Source organism: Polyodon spathula, chromosome 15, assembly GCF_017654505.1.
Source record: "Polyodon spathula isolate WHYD16114869_AA chromosome 15, ASM1765450v1, whole genome shotgun sequence".
Classification (NCBI taxonomy): Eukaryota; Metazoa; Chordata; class Actinopteri; order Acipenseriformes; family Polyodontidae; genus Polyodon; species Polyodon spathula.
The window spans coordinates 15,177,232-15,197,617 of NC_054548.1; the positions used below are offsets into that span (position 1 = coordinate 15,177,232).

Sequence of the window (20,386 nt, forward strand, 5' to 3'; positions counted from 1 at the left end):
ACCCCATAGTTGCTTTTAATGACAAATAATAACTCCACAATTGATCTTAAGATGGGTCTGCAACTGAACGATCAGTTGGGCAACTTGGTCGCGTGCAACTGAATCGCTTCTATGTGGACATTTCTGCAACCAGTTTCAAGCAGTTACTTAACTGGCTGCTTACAGTAAAGACAAGCTCTACTTTCAAGCGATCTGCTGAGCGATCTTATAGTGACGTTTATCACATGCACAGTTCTGAAATCTGATTGGTTGTTACAATCAGAGATGTTAAGTATTTCAAACTATATGCCCAGTGTTTCTGACAATGCATCTGCCAAGGTCTTGTCCGGCATTTACATGGCTTCACTTCTGCTTTTAGTATCCCATTTAAAATAACTACAGGTGAAACGACTTTAACAGCCAGTTCTTCATTGGTAATTAGTAAAGCCATCGTTTACTAAAGATAATGACAGACTGAAGTAAAGCACCTACAGCAACAAAAAACTACACCCACTTCTAAACGCGGGAAACTTGTTGCGCAAGTAGTTGCTCAGGTGTGGACAAAGCAGTTGCAGGTGATTAAGTTGTGCAATTTCGACAGCGATTTGGTTGCACAGCTGATCGCTCAGGTGTGCACCCGGGTTTACAGTTATGTGCACCAGGTATTTCTAAAGATCATTTGATGGTTTCTTTTTAGCCATGTGCTACACATAGCAGGTAATGATAGTGTGGGGAGGGTTAAAAAAACAAGCTGTCTTTGACCTTTGTGAAACCCTGCATTTGAAGTGCTGTTGTACAGAGAAACTTAGCTTGACCTTTTCATTTCATTTCAGAATTACCAAACCTTTAACATTTGCTGACTGTGTTGGCGATGAACTACCATTAGGCTGGGAAGTTGTTTATGATCAACAAATCGGCGTCTTCTACATTGATCACATAAACAGTAAGTTATCATCTTCAGTCTGTTCTTTGGAATGTGGAATTCACTGCACAGGTACTGTAAAGGAATTCTTAACTACCTGCATCCCAAGCATACTGTACTGTATATGTGAAGCATCTCAATTATACATATCACCCTCCCATCCAATTACAGTCAGAATATTGCACCTACGGAATTAGATTGCTGCTCTACACAGAAAAAGATACAGTGTGATGTTGGTAACTTAAATAATGATGGGAGTGAATTTTTTTCTACAAATTAAAAAAAGGAAAGAAATAGGACTAGTTGAAATAAAAACCTGGTCTGATACTACTGTACATCTGCTTGTTTATTTCTCACTTGCTAAAACTAACAAAGGAATAAAGTAAATATGATTGTATACCTTGCTCCTTATATTCTGATGCAATAAATAAATGATTGATGTATTAGCTTAGATATACCCATCTATGTCCACCCCCCCATCGTCAAGGTAACAGTCCTCCACCTGTAGCCAGTAGTAAACATATAATAGGTAATCTTTACAAACAATTGAATGTATGGACTAAAAAATATATAAACAGAACAATCTCTTGCAAAACTAGTTAAAAAAAAAAAAAAAAAAAAAAAAAAACTGTAACTCCATTGTAACGTAATGCTTTCTTGCTTTTGCTGCATTAAGAGCCTGAGATTTCTTCCAGAAAAAGCTTTGTCAATACAGTTTGACCTCCCATTGTTGTTTGAGTGTATGATAAATGGTTCTTTGGCTCCTGTCATGTTATATGAATATTTGACCATACCTCCGAGTGGCCTGGAACAGGAGAACAATCTGTTTCGCACTTAAATAAGCTGTCTGCATATTTGCTTTGCATTTAAATTGTTGGTCATTATGGAACAGCTTTTCAGTATCACTGCGAAATCGCTGTGCAAACATGCAGAGGCAGTTAAGTTAAGTGTACAAATATTGACGGATTGTAGAAGTTCACACACTAACATGTTTGATTGGCCTGAGGAACAGATGGAAGTGTTGTTGAGAGAGTTGTTGTAGAGCAAATACACTGTGACAAAAAGGTGTTTACAGCTGATAAATTCATTTTAAAGGTACTTCAGGAGAAAGTAGTGTTATTTTATTTTTTGTATTTTGTCTGTTGGCTGAGGGCCCAGAGGAAATGCTGCAATGACTTTTGCACTCCCATTGGGTTAGGGAAGAAAATTAACTGGGCGTACTTGCGCCTTATTTCTCTTCAGAAACTGTTAATGTCTCTGACAAGGTTATTAATAAAGAATAACTATTTTATACTGATTCCATAAGCAGGCTTCTTCTGGTGCTAAAGAGCCGCGACAAAGGGCCAAACAGATAAACCTGTCTTCAAACTGGGGAGTTTGAATGGTTTGCACAGTTCTGTACTTCTAGCAACGCCTTTTCCCCTAGAAATCACCCAGATCGAAGACCCACGAACACTATGGCGCCAGGAACAGGAGCGCATGCTGAAGGAGTATCTGGTGGTGGCCAAGGAGGCTCTCGATACCAAGAAAGAGATCTATCTGATCAAGCAGCAGCGCTTGGAGCTGGCCCGGCAGGAGTACCTGCAGCTCCACGAGCTGGCAGAGGAGGACATTCGCTCCCATATCAGCTGTAAGTGCTTCTCACTTTAGTCACCGTGTTTACTGCAGCTCAGCTCAACTGGCACTGTACACTGTTTTAAACAACAAATAAGTAGTGAAGTAGTTCTGACCACCATTTGAATCATGTGTGATAAATCATCCAATCCCAGTAAAGGATTTTTTGAAATTCCAGCACAGTACATCTTGTTCTGTTTGTCGATGTCTTGCTGTGCATAGAACATAATCATGTTGCACAGTTTGAGCTGCCAGAAGAACTTAATGAGCTCTTAGAAGGCCAACCATAGCTGAACACATATCAGCGGGTAGTAGGACATAGAATAGCACACAATAATATATTGAGCTATGAGCAGAGAGTTACTCGGTGGTTAGTAGATGAACCTTTTCACGGTTTTCCTGTTTTAATCAAGTTAACAATGTTATGATTATAATTAATGTTGTACTTGTGGCTGTTGGGGGCCTCTAGTATTAACATTAGGTAGGTAGATTACATTTACAATTAGGCATGCTTAAAATTGAAAGGTAGAGCACAGCACACAGTCACGCTAAAGAATCAAGAAGAGCAGTTAACATATTTATTGACTGGTGAAATACAATTAAAAGTTGCTGCAGTATGTCCACTGTCATTTAAAATATTTTCACAAAACAAACATTCAACTTTGAAGCTACAGTGTGCAGTGCAAAAGCACATAATAAAAAACACATTTGTAGGTGAAAAACGCCAGAATAAAAGCCGCTACATTTAAAAAATACATAAACATGTAAAATTTTCAGTCCACTAAAATGAATGGCTTTACATAATCTCTGTAAGAAAATTGGAGTGTCCAGTGTGAAAAAACAAAGTAATAAATTAATGAAGCATCCAAAGTAGCACTATAGTACGGAGGCATCCTAGTGGCAAAAAAAAGACTTTCTGTCTCTAGAAAGTCCTACATAGGAGATGCTTATTTTTTTTTTTTTTTTTTTTTTTTAAATTTGCACTAGGATGCTTCCATACTATAGCATTAAAATGTTCAATACAAAAAATACCTGACTTGCAAGCTTTTGCAATGTCTAAAAACAAAAAGTAAAAATCCAAAATGTCATCTGAACCTTCATCATTGATGATGCAAGCAATTGTGTGAATCATTCAACGCACAGAGCAACTACTATGTATTTTTTCTATTCGCGTGAGCCGTGATATTCCTCCTTGGGCGTTAATATGGTTATTAAAAGCTGGAAATTACTGGTGAGAATGTTTTACTTTCAACAGAAATCGGTAGTTAAGGATGAGTTCGTTTTACATCTACCACTGTTAGGGTTATTACTGTATTACTCACAGATATATAACCTTGTGTTTGGTTAAGTGTCTGACTCCTAACTATCTAGCAAGTTATGACCACTGCATCAGAAAGTGCTTTTAAAAAATAAAATAAAAAAAATAAAACCTACCTGGTCACTTTTAAGAGATCAAGCCAAATATGTATTTACTGTCATTTTATTTTTTATGGTGACGAGTTTGTCACTGGTTAGACAATAGAGGCTGTGTTGCAATAGCTTTTCTCATTCTTCTTGTTAATCTAGTCAGTTATTAACTTGTTCCTGGAGATTTATTATTTTAATTCTGAAAGAATTTAAAGAATGTGAATACAATACATAGCTGAGGCTTAAGGACTTTTTGTGGAGAATCTGTGGAATTACGCCTGTCTGAGTATCTGGGAATAAAATATGAACAGAATGAGTGTTGGGTTTCAATGCAACTGACCTCTTTTTCCTCTTCCTCATAGCATTCTCTGTCTCTTCTTCAAGCACAAAGTATGACCCTGACCAAATAAAAGCGGAAATAGCTCGCAGGAGGGAACGGGTAAGTCATTATCACCTTGAAACAATGCACTGTACGTCAGAGCCCAAACATTGTACACAGGGCAACAATGCTTGTCCGTTGGGCTTGTAGTGTCAGTTCAGGTGTGGCTTTTAAATTGAAGGAAGTTATTTGTCTCTTAGAGCAGGAAGTTGGCTTGTTCTGTGTGTTTTTTGAAAGTTGTTGAACTCTATATTATGGCAAAAACATAATGGGCAAAGTTTACAATTCCTTTGCTACAGTACAAAATTGACTCTGGGCTTTTTAAAATGTTTTTATGACAGTGAACAGTTTTTAAAGATTAATAACTTAACATTAGTAGATCTTTCAGTGTTTAATTTATAGAGTAAGTTTAAGCTTCGAAATACATCATGCTATTTATTTTTAAATCACCGAGTGACTCATTTACTGAAATACCGAGCTTTTTACTTTTTGATATAGGCTGTGCTAAGATGCTTTGATCTAAGTTCAGAAGCTGCTCTTAAACTCTTGTTACCAGCCACAGACATACTTAACCCAGGCTATACTTAACCCAGTGTCTTTAGAGGAGCAAGTGACCACACCGTCTACTGAACACCTACTTTGTAAACTCTTTGGCTGATCCAGCTTGGTATACACATGTCTGTAACTGGCAACTAGAACTGAAGAGCAGAACAGCTACAGCACATCTCTCTGGTCTTGTGGCTGAAGAAGTAATTGATCCATTTAGAAAGCTGCAGGTCTTGTGAGTTGTTGTGATGGTAATGAGTGCTGATTTTTGTTTCCAGCTCTCCAGACTGAAACAAGAGCTGGTCCAGATGAAGCAGGAGCTGCAGTACAAGGAAATGGGAGTGGAGACTCTGCAAGAGTGAGTGCTGCACTGTGTAACTGTTGTTCTTTGACAATTCCCCCCCGCCCCCCTCGCTACATTCTCCAACTTCCTCTCATTTTCCTGATAGTGTGTTTATGTCAGCAGTCTAATTGAGGAGCAGAAGCTTGTTTATAATACTTTTTAAGAAACAAAGTCAAGCAGACAAACGTTTCAGCTAGGGCCTTGTGGAATGTACAGTAGAAGACACTAGCCAAAAACTTGTCTACTTAACTAAATTTCTTATAGTTTTTACCTTTTATAATTATGAAAATAATTTTAAAGGTATGAATTGCCCCCAGATAATTACCCTACCATTAATAGCCCCAGTAGAATTTGTACTGCCCCCTTATCCTTGTTTACAATACAGTAGTTACCCTGCCCCCCCCCCCCCCCCCCCCCCCCAAAAAAAAACACAGTACCTTTCTAAAGCAGTAGTCTTTTTATAGTACAGTAATGTCGGTCTAACCCAGCTCCTCTACGTACTGGCATTCTGTATAATTTGGCATGACCAAATCCCTATTGAAATGAACAGAGTGATACCCTCTCTTGAATCCGGCATGATTTTTTTGTTTAGTTTAGTTTAGATTGGTTGATTCACTTTGTGCCCACGGGGCCAGCACAGTTACATCTCAATAGTGCAATCACTAATACAAAGAGAGACCTAAGTAGCCCATACTCACTCATGTCCCGTCTGTGCCATTCTGAATTGTGCAGCTGTTAAACAGCAGATACATGTCTAAACTTCTACATAACAATCTATTGCTTGAACAAAAATGCACTTATCAAAAAAAAGAATGCCTACCAAAACCAACACAGAGCCAAGTAAAAAAAAAAAAAAAAAGTGCACCGCAAGGCAAACATTTCAAACATTCTGAAAACAAAAGATGCCTACTTAAAAACAAGACGAAGAAAACCTGAATGCCAGCAGAAAGCACCTGAGTCCTGCGTGCAGGTACAGCACAAACAAGGGAACATCTTTCTATGGAAATGGTTTAAGCAGTATGTGCGGTACTAAAATGTTCAGATTTGTTGTTTTATTGAAGGTACAGAATACAATTTTTACAGTAATTTTGTAATCCAGTACAATTTTTTTGATCCCCAGTAACACCAGATTGTACAGGGTTTACTGTAGACTACAGTAGAGTACTGCTTCAGTTCTCTTATATTTCTGCTTTAAAAGCTGTATCCAGTGCTAAGGTAATGATACTGTACAGCGATAGAGTAATTGTGTCCTTGATCAACCCCATACAAACTCTGCCTGCCAGCACCATTAAGTCATAGAAATGTTAAAGTCCATCTTTCATGGTATACCGCAGAGCTTGGATCAAAGACAGATGACTCAGTCGGGCTTTCCCAGTGATAAATAAATAAACCACAAAAAAAAGTTTCTTTAGAAGCCTGCACAGCCATTACCAAGAACTTGCCAAAATATAGTGTAGTATAAAATAACCAGACCGGGTTGACATTCCTGCTAGTTTACATTTCCTACAAGAGGTTTCAGCTGCCTGTACAGAAATATCCTCCCTCTTTTGGGAGTGCTTAGGAGGCCAGGTAAAGACAGATGAAGAGAAAATGACTCAATATTGGACCATTAAAACCTTGACATTGTACAGCTATGGCCACTGTATGGAATGAACACATTTTGCTTTGTATGAACCCGAATGAACCCTGCTAGATAATGTTTTGTTAACATATTGAGTTAAATACTGCTTTGTAGTTTTCCATATACTAATGAAAAACTGACAAAAATTCAAACATTTTACATTTCAAAATCTAACCTGAAATACTGTACTACTATTCTGGCTTCCTGTAGAGTTTTGCAATATCATTTTATAGGTTATTTGATTACATGATGTTAAATGAAAGATCAAAATTATGTTTCTCTCTCTCGCTCTCTCTCTCTCTCTCTCTCTCTCTCTCTCATATATATATATATATATATATATATATATATATATATATATATATATTTTTTTTTTATTTAGTTTTTTTTAATTGTCTCAATCCTACAATTCTACATGATAAAAAACTTGGCCATAGCTTTAGTTTCCGCTCAGAACATTTTGATAATTACTACAAAAGGTTTTTTTTTTCCAGTGGGATTTGTTTTGATGCAAAGGCCAGCACTACCCAGAATGCTGATGGGAAGTTACTGAGTTTAATTTGGAAGCCGGGCTACACCTCAGGAAGGGTATGCATCGTTAATATGTGGAAGCCAAGGCTAGTCTTGAATAGGAAGCATGCTATAAGGCAAAACAGTTGGAAAAACACGGCCTTAACTTGCTGCAAATTCCACAGCATATCCTGAGTCCCAATGAGGGGCCTTATCTCTGAGATAATATCAGATTAGAATAACAGCAGCAATAGTGTTTCTCCATCTTAAACACAGTAGACACACAGTGTTATAGATTACCACAAATAGTTTTTTTTACTGCATCGTAATCAAATGGGACACGAATGTGATTGCTTGTTATAGATCTGGGTAACACTTTAAAAGCATCAGTAATTAAGCATCCTGTATGTTTCGACCTGTCGCCTAAGATGGCTGCCATATTAGTCATGTGACTTTTTGATATATTGACTTCATACTCAATATACAGGGTGATTAGAAAGTAAGTGTTTCTGTATCAACTCCCCAGTAATGTTGTTGAAGCTGACACCCTGGGATCCTTCAAGAAGCTGCTTGATGTAATTTTGGGATCAATAAGCTACTAACAACCAAACGAGCAAGATGGGCCGAATGGCGCTTGGTGTCGTTGTAAACGTTGTCATCAGAGACATTCTTAAGTTCTTACATATTTAAAAGGTCAGATATATATAATATATCACCTATATTATAATATCAAATTATTCTAGGCAAAACTCCCATTTTTAGTTGACATGTTATTATATATGAATTATCGTAGCCAGCTGAGGCATGGGATTTGGTTAAAATCATAGTAATAATTATTTATTCAGGCCCTTTTACACGTTGCTTTGCCACAAAATAAAATGCATGTCATCCCTCATTGTGTGTATACATTAATTCCCAAGTCCCACTGATAACTATAGTCTTTGTGCTCTTCATTTAATACATATTAACATTGTTAACCATGGGTGTTACAGTACTTTATCATACTTACCTGTGCTTTATCATGCTTCCACACTTTTGCTATGTTTTACTACACTAGTACACATCAGTATAAAGGGGATAAAGTACAATATTCCCCATTGCCATGACTTAACACACTATGAATAGACATCACACATACTTTTTATACTTTTTAAAATAGCTAATATTGCAGCAACCGCAGTATCTATCTGTCAATCAGTCAGTCTTTATTTTATGTTGCACCTTTCATAGTGGACCACCGTCACAAAGCGCTTTACAAGATAGTGAGGAAATGCATAATACATTAAATGCAGTAAAATACAGGGTATAGTACATTGAATACAAACAGTAAAAAAACAATGCAAATACATTAATTACAGGCATAATACATTAAATACAAGGCTAGGATGTGAACTCTAAGCATTGTGGATGTGTGTGTCATACAGAATCATATGAATAAGACGGAGTGAAAATCCGGAAATAGCAATTTAGATAACCGCTAATAACCGATATCAGGCTTAAAGAGCATTGAAAGCAACAGAGATCAAAATCAAACTCGGTCCTGGGGACCTCCTGTGGCTGATGGTTTTTGTTCCAGCCAAGCTCTCAATTACTTAACTATACCCTTAATTGAACTGATAATTTGCTTAATTAGACCCTTTTACTTGTTTTCAGCTCATGAACAATTGCATATTTCAAATTAGCTATAACATTTGATAAGTAACTTGAACTGCAACTGTTTAAGAGCTGTAAACAAGTAAAAAGGTATAATTAAGCATATTATCATTTCAATTAAGGGTCTAGTTAAGTAATTGAGAGCTCGGTTGGAATGAAAACCAGCAGCCACAGGGAGTCTCCAGTACCGAGTTTGAGAAACCCTGCTCTTGAGAGTTGATTTGAAGCGAGCAATTGTGGGAGCTAGAAGTACTAAAGCTGGGAGAGAGATATGTTTGAGAACTGAACCCTAGCCTTTGATAATAAACATAGGAGGCCATGGAAATGAATGACCTTAAATATATACATTCTCCTACAGAGTATTTTCTTTCTGAAAACAAAAAAACAACATGTTTCTAAAAGTTTAGAGTTTAGAGACTAGTAGATAAAACCTGGGAGGATTTTGGTTGCCAGTCTAAAAATGATATAACAAATGTGGTTATCAGATGGAATAAGACCAGTATCTGATAGTATATCCCCATTCCTAATAAGTATAATTTGTCAAAATTAGAAAACAACCAAACCAGGGTTTAAAGTATAGCTTGCTTTCAAGTTACATGTGTACAGTACTTTGTATGCCTGTCGTCATAGAGAAAATAACCACATTCACTTAAATGATAAAGTTAGAAAATGTTACTGTATTGCTTTTTTTTTTTTTACACTGAGACACTGGAGTGATTCAGCATGCCCACTTTTGTCGACTACCTTCTACGTTTTTAGGTTTTTGTATTTAACAGAATACTTTTTGAATCCTTTACATACTGTAGCTTCTAGAACAGAGTGTTATTGTTAGCTGATATACTACCCTAGCAAGGCCTAGGATTCTGTACAAGACACGAGGCACAAACCCACGTGAAAATACTAGATAGGAACAGGTTTTGATAACAGAAAAAATACACAACCCGGTGTGGAAACAAAGCCGGGATTGTTGCCTGGGATGGGGCAGTGTCCCTTGAAGAGCTGGCTGCTCCAACAGTACCTGCTGTTGATGGAAGGCCTGCAGGAAATAGGCTGTGGTCAGGCCAGGGCCTGGGGCCAGCAGCGATGATGTAAAAGGCAGCAGCCACCACAGAACTTTCCATTCTTTCAGGATATAGGGCCTGGAGTTGAAGGGAGGGTCTTTTTGGGGGTTGGCAGGGAGGCAGAAGTAAGGTTTCTACAGAATGTGGAAGATAAAAATAACAATAAAAATAGAACTGTTTCACTGAAACATGAAGCATACTGATTTCTTTTGACAGGATTTATTGAGATTTTATTTTTTTGTGAGTTTGATAATGATGAAATAACAGATTGCTAATTAATCTAACTATGAAACAAAATGTTTTAGCATGTTACAAATTCATAAATCAGCCCCTGCAACCAAAGCAGACGTCTGACCTGTTACTATCAGTGTCTATAGATAATAGCCTTAATATGGAAAAAGCGAAGGAAATGGAGGATCTGGAGCAAACCAAAATATGTTCTTATTTAGTTAATAATTTGTCTTAAACCAAGTTACACAAAAAGTATAATTGTAAGTGTAATGTTCACAAGCTTTAATCTGTGCTAAAAAAATTAGGAAAGAGAAGTACGTTTGCAGACAGGATATGCAGCCCAAGAATTCCTCAAAAGTAAGACTAAGATTAATTAATACTGCAAGTGACCTGACATGATTGTTCATGGACTGCTAGTTGGTAAACTATGATTGTTCATGGACTGCTAGTTGGTAAACTCTGAGTGTTATACACAAGGTCATAACTGTCCAGTGCTACTGGTCAGGCCAGGCTAGGTTGTGTACTAAATCCGAAAACAGAAACATTGGAAATGTGAAAAAACGGCAAGTTATCAAAAGTGCCCAGCCATTTAAAGTGGATATATCAAAATATATAAAACACAAGCCAAGTTTCAAGAAACAATTGGGGTAACCTTGGCCAGCACCAAGCAAATAGGCACAGATTTAAAAGCAGTAGGGGCCAAGATTGCAGAGAAGGACATTTTTATCTTTGGTGGCTTATTTCTCTTACTGTATGACAGGTATTGACTTTTTTTTTCTACATTTCACCTAAGTGTTGGGAACTACAAATTAAAAGTGAAATGGTGCTTTTGGCTGATTTACTTATGTTGCGCCAATACCCTGAAAACACGTAAACTATCCTTGCTGTATCTGGCAGTTCTTGCTGATAACTTGGCTCGAGGAACTACCGTTTCTCTCAATATAGTAAGCAGTGAACCAACAGGCAGTAGTTAGGCCTGTGGGTGCAGTGGAATTTAGAGGGGGCGCTGTTTAGCTTTGGTCAGTTCATTTTGATACAGAATTTAAGTGAATTGATACTGCAGTCGCAGCCTTTGCCACCAGGAGTCAGTGTGAACTTGTAGGGTGACCAAGTGCAAAAGTGAATTCCAATGGGTAACAGGGAGAATAAATATTGCAGTGCTGTAGTATGATATATGTTTAAGGATATGTTTTTCTTGTTTAACATATGCTGTTTACTAATGTTAAACAGCAGTTTTGTTTATTTGAAATTCACAACCTTATGCTTATTACTCTCTGTATTTGCTGAATGGTTTTCACTGAACCCAGTCTCAGGTACATGTGCTTATGGATATGGTTCATTATTTAGCCAAACTGCTTTAACTAAACATAAGGTTAAACAGAACTCAGTAACAGGTCTGCATGATGAATTGGAAAATGTGACATAAACGCAGTCCAAAGACGAACCAGAACTTAACATGTGAGACGAAACCCAAAAGGTGTCAAATTCGTGGAAAATGTTTCAGCTTGGCCATGTGGTTCCTGGTGTCTTCAATGCCACGAAACAGGCTTTACAGCGGTTATAGCGCAAAATAATACACATATTGAAATACCAAACCTATCAAAGTGTGGACATACATTACTTTTTAACAAGTTTTATCTTTGAAACTGCTTATTTCTGAGTGGCACAGTGAAATACCCATGCTTTAAGTGAACTGAGTTGTTACTGTGCATGTTTTATTTCATGAACCCATTAGGGGCAGGAGGGCAAGCTAATTGTTAAGCTCTGGTGTGCCAGATTTTGTGAAAGCCACAGGGGTGCATTTAAAAAGAAATAGTCACCAGGATGTGCTGACAGACATACACTGATACAAAATGAATCTAGCAAATAAGGAGTACCTTCGTTAACATAACTGATATTTTACACTTATAGACCAAACTGCTCTTTTAAGTGTCTGCTTAACTTCCCAGAATATGGAAAAGCAGACCAAGTTATGATGCTTATTACTGGCTAAATTTAGAACTGTATTATCTGTAGTGTCAATTTATATAGACCTGCCCTGGGGTCATATGACTGAAGTGATGTCATTCACCATTTATGAACTCAAAAGCTGGAAACAAGGGTGAACTGTAACTGAATGAAGGATTGAGCAGGTGTTGACATTTTAACCACAGGAATACATTACTGAATGTTGACGGTTCTAAACTTGAAATTGTGTTTATTTTGGAAGCCAGCATCAGGTTATGTATAAACTAACTTAAATGGTCTTGTCTTTAACCCAATAGGGCTTGGAGATGCGCAAACCACAGTCTAGGCTGCGTTATAATTGATAAAAAGAAATGCCTTTTTTTCAGTGATTCAGTGATTGAGACATAATGGTAGTAGCATGTCAAATTGGGTTAAATATCTTAGGAGACACATTTATATTAGGAATTTTAATCGATTTAATGATCAGTGAATCTTGTCTACCTGATAAATACCTTGATAAATGGTGACGGGTACTTACTGGAAGGTATACCCAGGGTGTGTGTGTGTCTAAAATTAATTTATAATTTTTATTTTGAAGAGGCACTGTCTCCCTTGCCTCTTCTAAGGAGCCTCCACTGTTTTATATAGTTAGTGTTCACTGTTAGGAGCGAACATAAGCTGAAGAAATCTAAAGAAATTGCCTTTTTTACTTTTAATTGTTACTTTATTATATTCAGTCAAAAAGGCAAATTAATCAATAGTTAAAAAATTTGCAAACGAGTGAACGAAATAAACTAATCCACCGTGACATTCCAAACAATCAGACAATTAAAGCAAAGTACACTTTTCAACCCATCCTCGGCACTATTGATTAGAAAAAAAAGAACTGTATTTTAGTTCTCTCCCTTCCTTTCCAGGGAAACGTTCAAATTAAAGAGAGCTAGGTGTGAGCCCTCCCAACCCATAAAACACCACAAGCAGCAATTCAAAACTAAATTCATATTTTAAATGACTTATTTGGCTAACATCCAATTACATGAAAGCAAATATTTTCAAACTGTCAAATTATGTGTAAGTAAATATGTGTATATTAAACATTTGCTGTAAACTGAGTGAGTTATATAGCATGTGATTTATAATTGAGCTTTAAGAAAGTGATGCTATGTACCACAGTGCTTGCTGGGATAGTGGAGGAGTTATGGTTGTAGTACAAGTGTGTAGTTAATGTGTTACTTCAAACTGGCAAGAATATTGGTTCATATTTCTGTTTACATATACAATCACTTGGCCAATATCTATAGAAACTCCTCTGACCATTTACCTGACTGCCTTTTGGAATAAGCTTTTAGTTGGTAACTAATAACCTGCACAGCAGTTAAGTGTACACGGAAAGGTTCCACCTTAACCCAGAATGTCTGTAGAGGTCTGTACCTTCAGTAAACAGGCTGTAATGAAGTTCAACATTCATAATGTGCTGGGTTTTATGTTGCTCTTCCATTCAGTCATTGGTATTATTATGTATAGTATCATTTTATGAAGCATTTCTTGATCAATATTTTGTAAAGTTATAAACAAAAGCGTTTTTTTTTTATTTAACTTCTGTTTTCGGTTTAGAATTGACAGGAAGATGTCCAGCAGCCAGACCAACTACAAGCTAGATGAAGCCCAGGCTATTATTAGTGAACTGCGAACAATAAAGAAATCGATCAACACAGGCGAGAAGGAGAGGCAGGACCTCATCCAGGTGAGAGCTTTTGGACAGCCGGGATGTAGCGCCTCACATAGGTGCTACCGGCTGTGGATATCCTACAGTGACACCACAAACACAGGGGCACCTTGATAATGTATATATCACAGGTGTTTCTAATTCTCTGTCAATCCTCTGCATAAGGAAGGAGGCTGTTGTCAGGGCTCTGCTGAAAGAACCATTTAAAAAAATCTAGGTGGTCTGTTTAGTTGATGTAAACAGTGGCAGACCTAAATAGGTTTAAATAATTAAAACAGGAGGACTTCTTGGAAACAAACAGCGATAGCAATGTGTGCGAGTCTCCTTAGTGTATTTTGATACTTTGAAAGTAAGTAAAATGCCATGGTAGATATTTTAGTATTTAATTACTGATGGTATTTGGGTGCACCACTGTTTAGTTAATATAGGCCCCAAGAAGTATTCAGGACTTATAAAGAAGTGACACACTTGGTACCAAAATGCTGAGGCATGAATTATTGCGGTGTTTTTTTTATTTAGAAACGTAACTAGTCAGCATTGGAAAGATCGCATCTTACATTTCTGCACCATCATCAGTGGAAAACCTGTGTTGACCGCAAACTATATTAGTTACCTCCCTTCCCAAAACCCTGTGGGAGAGGAAAGGGCCAGGCAGGTCACCAGGAATGGGGCGGGAACAGAAGAAGGGTGGGTGGTTCAGGTCTGGAACAGCTGTGCTGTGCACCCTCACAAAACACAGGCGCTGGGCAGCACACAGCTCTTTACAGCAAATGCCAAAGCAGTCTCTCCCCTCAAAAAGGGATTTCCTAAGAGTTCAGCAAAAAAAAGTAGTCTGGTAGTGGCACTTTAATAATTGGAAGGGGTCCCCAGGTACATTAGTTGATGTTTACTTTCACTAGGCTGAGCTTGTTGGGTAAGTGTGTGGACTAGCGGGTAATGATTTGATTGGAATCCTGAAAGCAAGTTGACAATAGTGGTAGATGGGGATAGGTGGGGTTAGGGTTGATGACAGGGTTAACTTTTTTTTTTAGCTTGCTGGCGAGTGGCTGACTACATCACCACCACGGCTGAAATAAAATAAATGAACCGCTTCCTATCTTAACACATAGCACATTTTCCCTAATCTTAGACTATAACTTGTTGAAAGTATATTCATTTGATTCTGCTGCACCCTTGAAGGGGTTGTTATAGTTAATAAATGAACTCCATTAATCTCTGCTGTCGTTCACTTCCATTCCCTTCCATAGGTCGTGTGTATGCAGTTTTGAAAGAAACTCGATGTTTATAGCATTCATTTTCATGTAGAAATGTATATATGGTACTAAACTAGGTTAAAGAAAGCTCTGTGTGCGTGCCATACTTTCAGGCAATCATACACTTCCTAGGTCATTTCACCCAGAGAATGAAATTGTCCCCAGCCCGTTCAATGTCTTTTATTCAGGTAATTTATCATCCTGCTTCTTGGGAAACATGCTTGGGAAATGTAGGTACTGTTCAGTTTAGATTCAGATGGTAAGCTACTAGGTTACTTTGATCTTCTTAAATGGAAAGCTATTTTATTTTGGTTTCTTTTCAACCAAGGGGAAAAGGGAGGTATTTAGTTGCAGCTGGAATATCTGCCCATGTGCCAGACACTACTACACCACTGTAGCATCTGAGTGGCCGCAAGACTTTCATATGGTGACAAAGTGTGATGCAGGAATTTTGAATGGACCTTGGAGCATTGTAATACATCTTGAGGCTGAGTAGGCAGCCAACAAACAATGTGCTGCTAAGTTACTCAGGCTATGAGCAAGCACAGGTATGTGAAAGGGTGTGGGAAGGGAGCTGTTCCGTAAACCACAAACATACGATGGGCTCCTATGACATTATTCCAAAGAGAAGTAACAAAGGCTTTAAAATTTAATTTTCTTTTAGAACTAGCAATAAATGTCACCCTTATTCTTGATGCTGATTTGTTTATGTAATACATTACTGTATATTCCTGATTGCTGATCGTAGATTGATGCAGACTTTTGGCTATACAGTACACCCTCGCTATAACGCCCATCATTATAACAAACCCCAAAATCAGACTTTGTGATTGTACAGTACAAAAGCCATACATACAGATCATGGTAATACAGTAATAATACGTAAACCATGGCTTAACTGCGTGCCTTTAGTCTCTCATCGTTGTTTTGTGCATTTGTGTATCTTCCCCAGAAATTGATTGACAGAACGTATCGCCTGATGCTTTCTTGTTTTGCACCGCAGAGTCTAGCAAAGCTAACGATTGGCTTCGGGAGTAGCTGCTGTATAAAAGACTCCCTGCCGGACCTCCAGAACAGCGCTGGTGTGCTCAGTGATTCCTGTTTACCTCAGCAGTACTGCGATGCCGGCTCTCAGACGGACCTCATTGGAGAGGTATACATTCAAGCCCAGGTCCCGGTTGTTATATGATCTATTGGCTGCAAGTACATTAGAAGGCTATGAAGAGGAACGCTTTTGTGCTTTTCACCTGTGTTACCATGTGTTTATTTTATATGATGTGCTTGGCCTGGTTTGAAAATATCTTGATTTTAAGGTGGCAATACTTCAGAAGTACTTCAGAATGAGTAATATTGGCCCCTTGAGGGGTCCTTGAAAGAACAACCAGTTAGTTATAACAGCATCCTCTCAGAGGGAAAATCATATTTTTAAATAATATTGCAGAAAATATTTCTGCCTAGCACATTATATGCTTGCACATGACTTTCCTCCTAGATCTATTAATAGTCAGTGGGTAGGTTTTCAGGGTTTTTTGGTGAGAATGTCTTATTATAAAAATCTGTAACTGATCCTATTATGTTCCTCAATCATTATGAAAGCATACACTAACTTTCAGATCAATGCCAGAAGGTGGTCACATGTTATACGCTTTATGTAAGCGTATAACTTATGACCATTTGTAAGTGTGTTCATTCAAGGACCCCTATGTACAGCTTTGTTAAATGGATTTATCTTGAGTAACAATGCAGTTTCTTTTGACATTTTGAAAAAAAAATGGGGCAGTTGCTGCATTGGAGTAAGTGGTCAGTAAAACTAGCTCCTATGAGAAGTATATTGTACAGAGACCAGTAGTTGAAAGGACTACCGAGCTGTCTTGCCCTTTAATAATGCTATTTATCAGAGGTCCCCAAGTGGCTCATCTGGTAAAAGCACAGCTGTTTGGTGTGCAGGGTTAGTCATGCTGATTGGGGCGCAGGTTCATGTTCTTGTTGTGCAAAGTTGCCGATTTTCTACCGGGGATTCCAGAGGGAGTGTCGCATTGGCTCTTGCACCCCCGTGGGTTAGGGTCGCTTCAGAGCACCCTACTGGCCAGGCACCCTGTGACAAGCCTTTATCCCCCAGAGGCCAATAGCTCGCCAATTTCCTGGGTTTAAGGAGGCAATTGGCTTGGTCGTGGGATTAGAGAACGGCTGCTTGCTTTCAATTCTCCTGCACTCTTGTAGAGATTTGCTTTGGTGAGGGAATGCGAATGGGCATTCTAAATTATTCTGAATTGGGGAGAAAATCTGTGATTAAAATAATGGTTGTGTGTGCTCTGTAATTGAATCCATTTGAAATCTGTAACTTACGGTATTCTGCTAAGTTTTTTACTTCTTCCTAAAGTTTGGTACTGGAAATACTTCGAGACCGGGGGACAGAGTGAGACTCAGCTGGCAGTATGAAGAAGCCAAGAAAAGGTAAGTCGGTTTGGAACAAAGGCAAAACTGAATCAATGTGTTGTGAATCAAACTCTGAATTCATAATAATAATAATTATTATTATTATTATTTTCAGAAAGGCGTATTAACATAGCCGAAAGTGTTGCATGTACACCTGCCTCGTAATCTTCATGTATCCCGGATTGTCTGAGGATGTACGAGTACATTGTAACATTGTAACTCACTATTGAAACAATCTTTAAAAATGAAACAAACTTTTGCTGGAAACGAGTCGTTTAAAATGGTCTCTGGCTGCAAAAAAAAAAAAAAAAAAAAACAAGCAGACAAAATTAGATTTTTTAAAAACAACCTTGAATGAAAAATTCAGCAACATTTTCAAGTTTTGTAAACCTTTAAAACGTATGTTGACACATTAATTACAATGACTGTGTAATTCCCATAGACTATTCTGCTGCTTTTAATCCAAAATATTAAACATGGGAGAAACGTTAACAGCAAACCTGAAATGACAAAACCAAAGCTTTTGTGTTTTTCTTTTAAAATCACAGATACCGTCAAATTATTAGTAAATGATATAACATCATATATGCCACTGGAGCCTATCGACCTAAAAAAAAAAAGTAAAAATAAAATAAATAAATAAACATTGTATACGACAAAGCACAGATGTAAACAAGTGTTTCTCTCTCTGTTACATTGTCTATTATTACAAAGGCAGACACACAATTGAAATCAGTGCCATTCTCCACAAGCTTCTTAATGACATCCTGACCCACTACTGTTGTGTGGTTAGCGTCAAGATTCAGTGTATCTGCTAAGTAAGCAGTACATCTGGGTTTTTGTTTCAGATAAAATATACAGTTTGTACTGTACATTTTGTATATTTTTTTTCACCTAACTACAGGTATCTCACATTTATAAGCGCCATCTGTGATTATTTGTTGATTGCTCCATAAGTGATCAATACATACTGAGGTATCATTAGGATACTGATGAAATAAGAGTCTGTTTATTTTTTGCAGATAAACACATTTCCTTTCTCAATAGTGCAGACACTGTCTGTTTATGAGCAGAGTGACACAGAATCTGTGGTCACATTCTTCATTTACCATGCATTCCTGCCTCTGGGATCGCTGCTTAATAGTGATGCAGCTTTGTGTGTGAACATGGTGTTACTGCACTCCTCTGTCCAGCTCTGCAGGGTAGTGTAGCTACGGTTATCGTTTGATTACATTTATCGTTTGATTAATCACCCTAGTGCCCAATGTAAATGCCCTACTATGCCTGATACCTAGTGCCTAATAAAAGCACAGCAAAGTGTGATAAAGCATGGTAAAGCTTAGTCTTTGTAATGCATAGAGAGGTATGGTAAAGCATCATGGCACACCTGGCTAATCTAAGGTAAATGCATAGTATAACGATGGGAAAACTGCAAAAATACTGTTCAAAAATAAACCAAGCTTTAAAATGACATGTACTTGCATTAATAAGTTAGCAGCACAGAACACAATGACACATGGGCCAGGATAAATAATGAGATATATTGCATTGGCATAAGGGTACAGAAAAAGCTATTTCACCTCTGAAGATTAAAAAAAAAAATAATAATAATAGTTTTGCTGATCCAGCAGTATTGGGCAAACTTGAGTTGTGAATGGTGCCATTGCTTCAGGATTGGCATTGCCATGGAGATAAGGTAGACAGAATGCCAGCATATGAGAGAGAGAGAGAGAGTGAGAGCTGTGGAAATTCTCATGTTCTGCTTGTGAGTCAGAATTTCAAACTCCAAAACACATAAAACAGTGAGTCACTGCAGCTCTTGGCCAACATACTAAGTCTAGGCATTCTAAAAGCAGTACTATACCTAAAGCAGACACAGCAAGCTAAATAAAGCACTTGAAAGCACGTATTTTACATAGACTGGTGTGGTTTTTCTTCATATTTGCAAATGTTGTTTAATTTGTATACTGTAATTCAGTTAATATCTGACTGCTCAATATGTAAGATGTTGGAAAGAATGTATCAAGAATGCATCACTCGCCTAATGCTCTCCTTGAATCCCGAATCCCAAATCCCAATGGAAGGAGTGCGCAGTTTTGCTTCTCAAAGCATATGTTACAATGTTACATAACTATGAATAACTTAATGCACATGCATGTTTTTCATTGTATTTTGAAAAAAAAGTCTCCTTGTTTAATGAATAATAAAGTGTTGTTAATGCATCAGTTGTTGCTCATTTCCTGTCTGGTAATCTAGTGTTGCTGATTGCACCTCCAGTTTGTCTCTGTTCTCTTTCTCAGGGTTTCCAGTATCCAGGTCCAGCTTGCACAGCTAGAGAACGACAGCTGGCCAGGCCGAGCGGAGGCTGACCGAGACCGGGATCGGGTGCAGTTGCTCAGGGAGAAGGAGGCTCTGCTGCAGGAGCTGACCTTGATCAGCCAGCACTGCTGCTCCCCCAACGACGTGCTGCACCTGGAGGCCGAGAGGAGGAGGCTGGAGGAGGAGATCCAGAGGGCTCACTCCAGCTCTGCACACGGAACCACCGAGAGGTCAGAGAGCTGCTGCTGCTCTTCCTTCCCAAGTTTTATTAGAAGTAGAAAGGTGCAAAGTTTGTACAACTTTTAAATTCAAGTTACTACCTCATAATCCAAGTGGCATTTTTGAATTAGAATGATCCCATTTTAGCGCTGAGAGATTTTGCCCCCTTTCCTCTACATCTGAGTTTTCATTTACTGGCAGATGTTGCATTAGTATACAT

General features: G+C 38.0%; 1 protein-coding gene across 2 annotated transcripts in view; it reads left to right on the top strand.

The window, feature by feature from the left end:
- The window catches only part of LOC121328163 (protein WWC3-like), a 49,414-nt gene that overhangs the window by 18,483 nt on the left and 10,545 nt on the right, over positions 1-20,386 (top strand). For both annotated transcript variants that reach the window (XM_041272696.1, XM_041272697.1), the window contains exons 2-9: positions 813-922; positions 2,328-2,531; positions 4,285-4,361; positions 5,126-5,205; positions 13,828-13,957; positions 16,196-16,345; positions 17,573-17,646; positions 19,929-20,177. In XM_041272696.1, the coding sequence (XP_041128630.1) occupies positions 813-922; positions 2,328-2,531; positions 4,285-4,361; positions 5,126-5,205; positions 13,828-13,957; positions 16,196-16,345; positions 17,573-17,646; positions 19,929-20,177 (1,074 nt within the window). The remainder of the gene's footprint in view (positions 1-812; positions 923-2,327; positions 2,532-4,284; positions 4,362-5,125; positions 5,206-13,827; positions 13,958-16,195; positions 16,346-17,572; positions 17,647-19,928; positions 20,178-20,386) is intronic.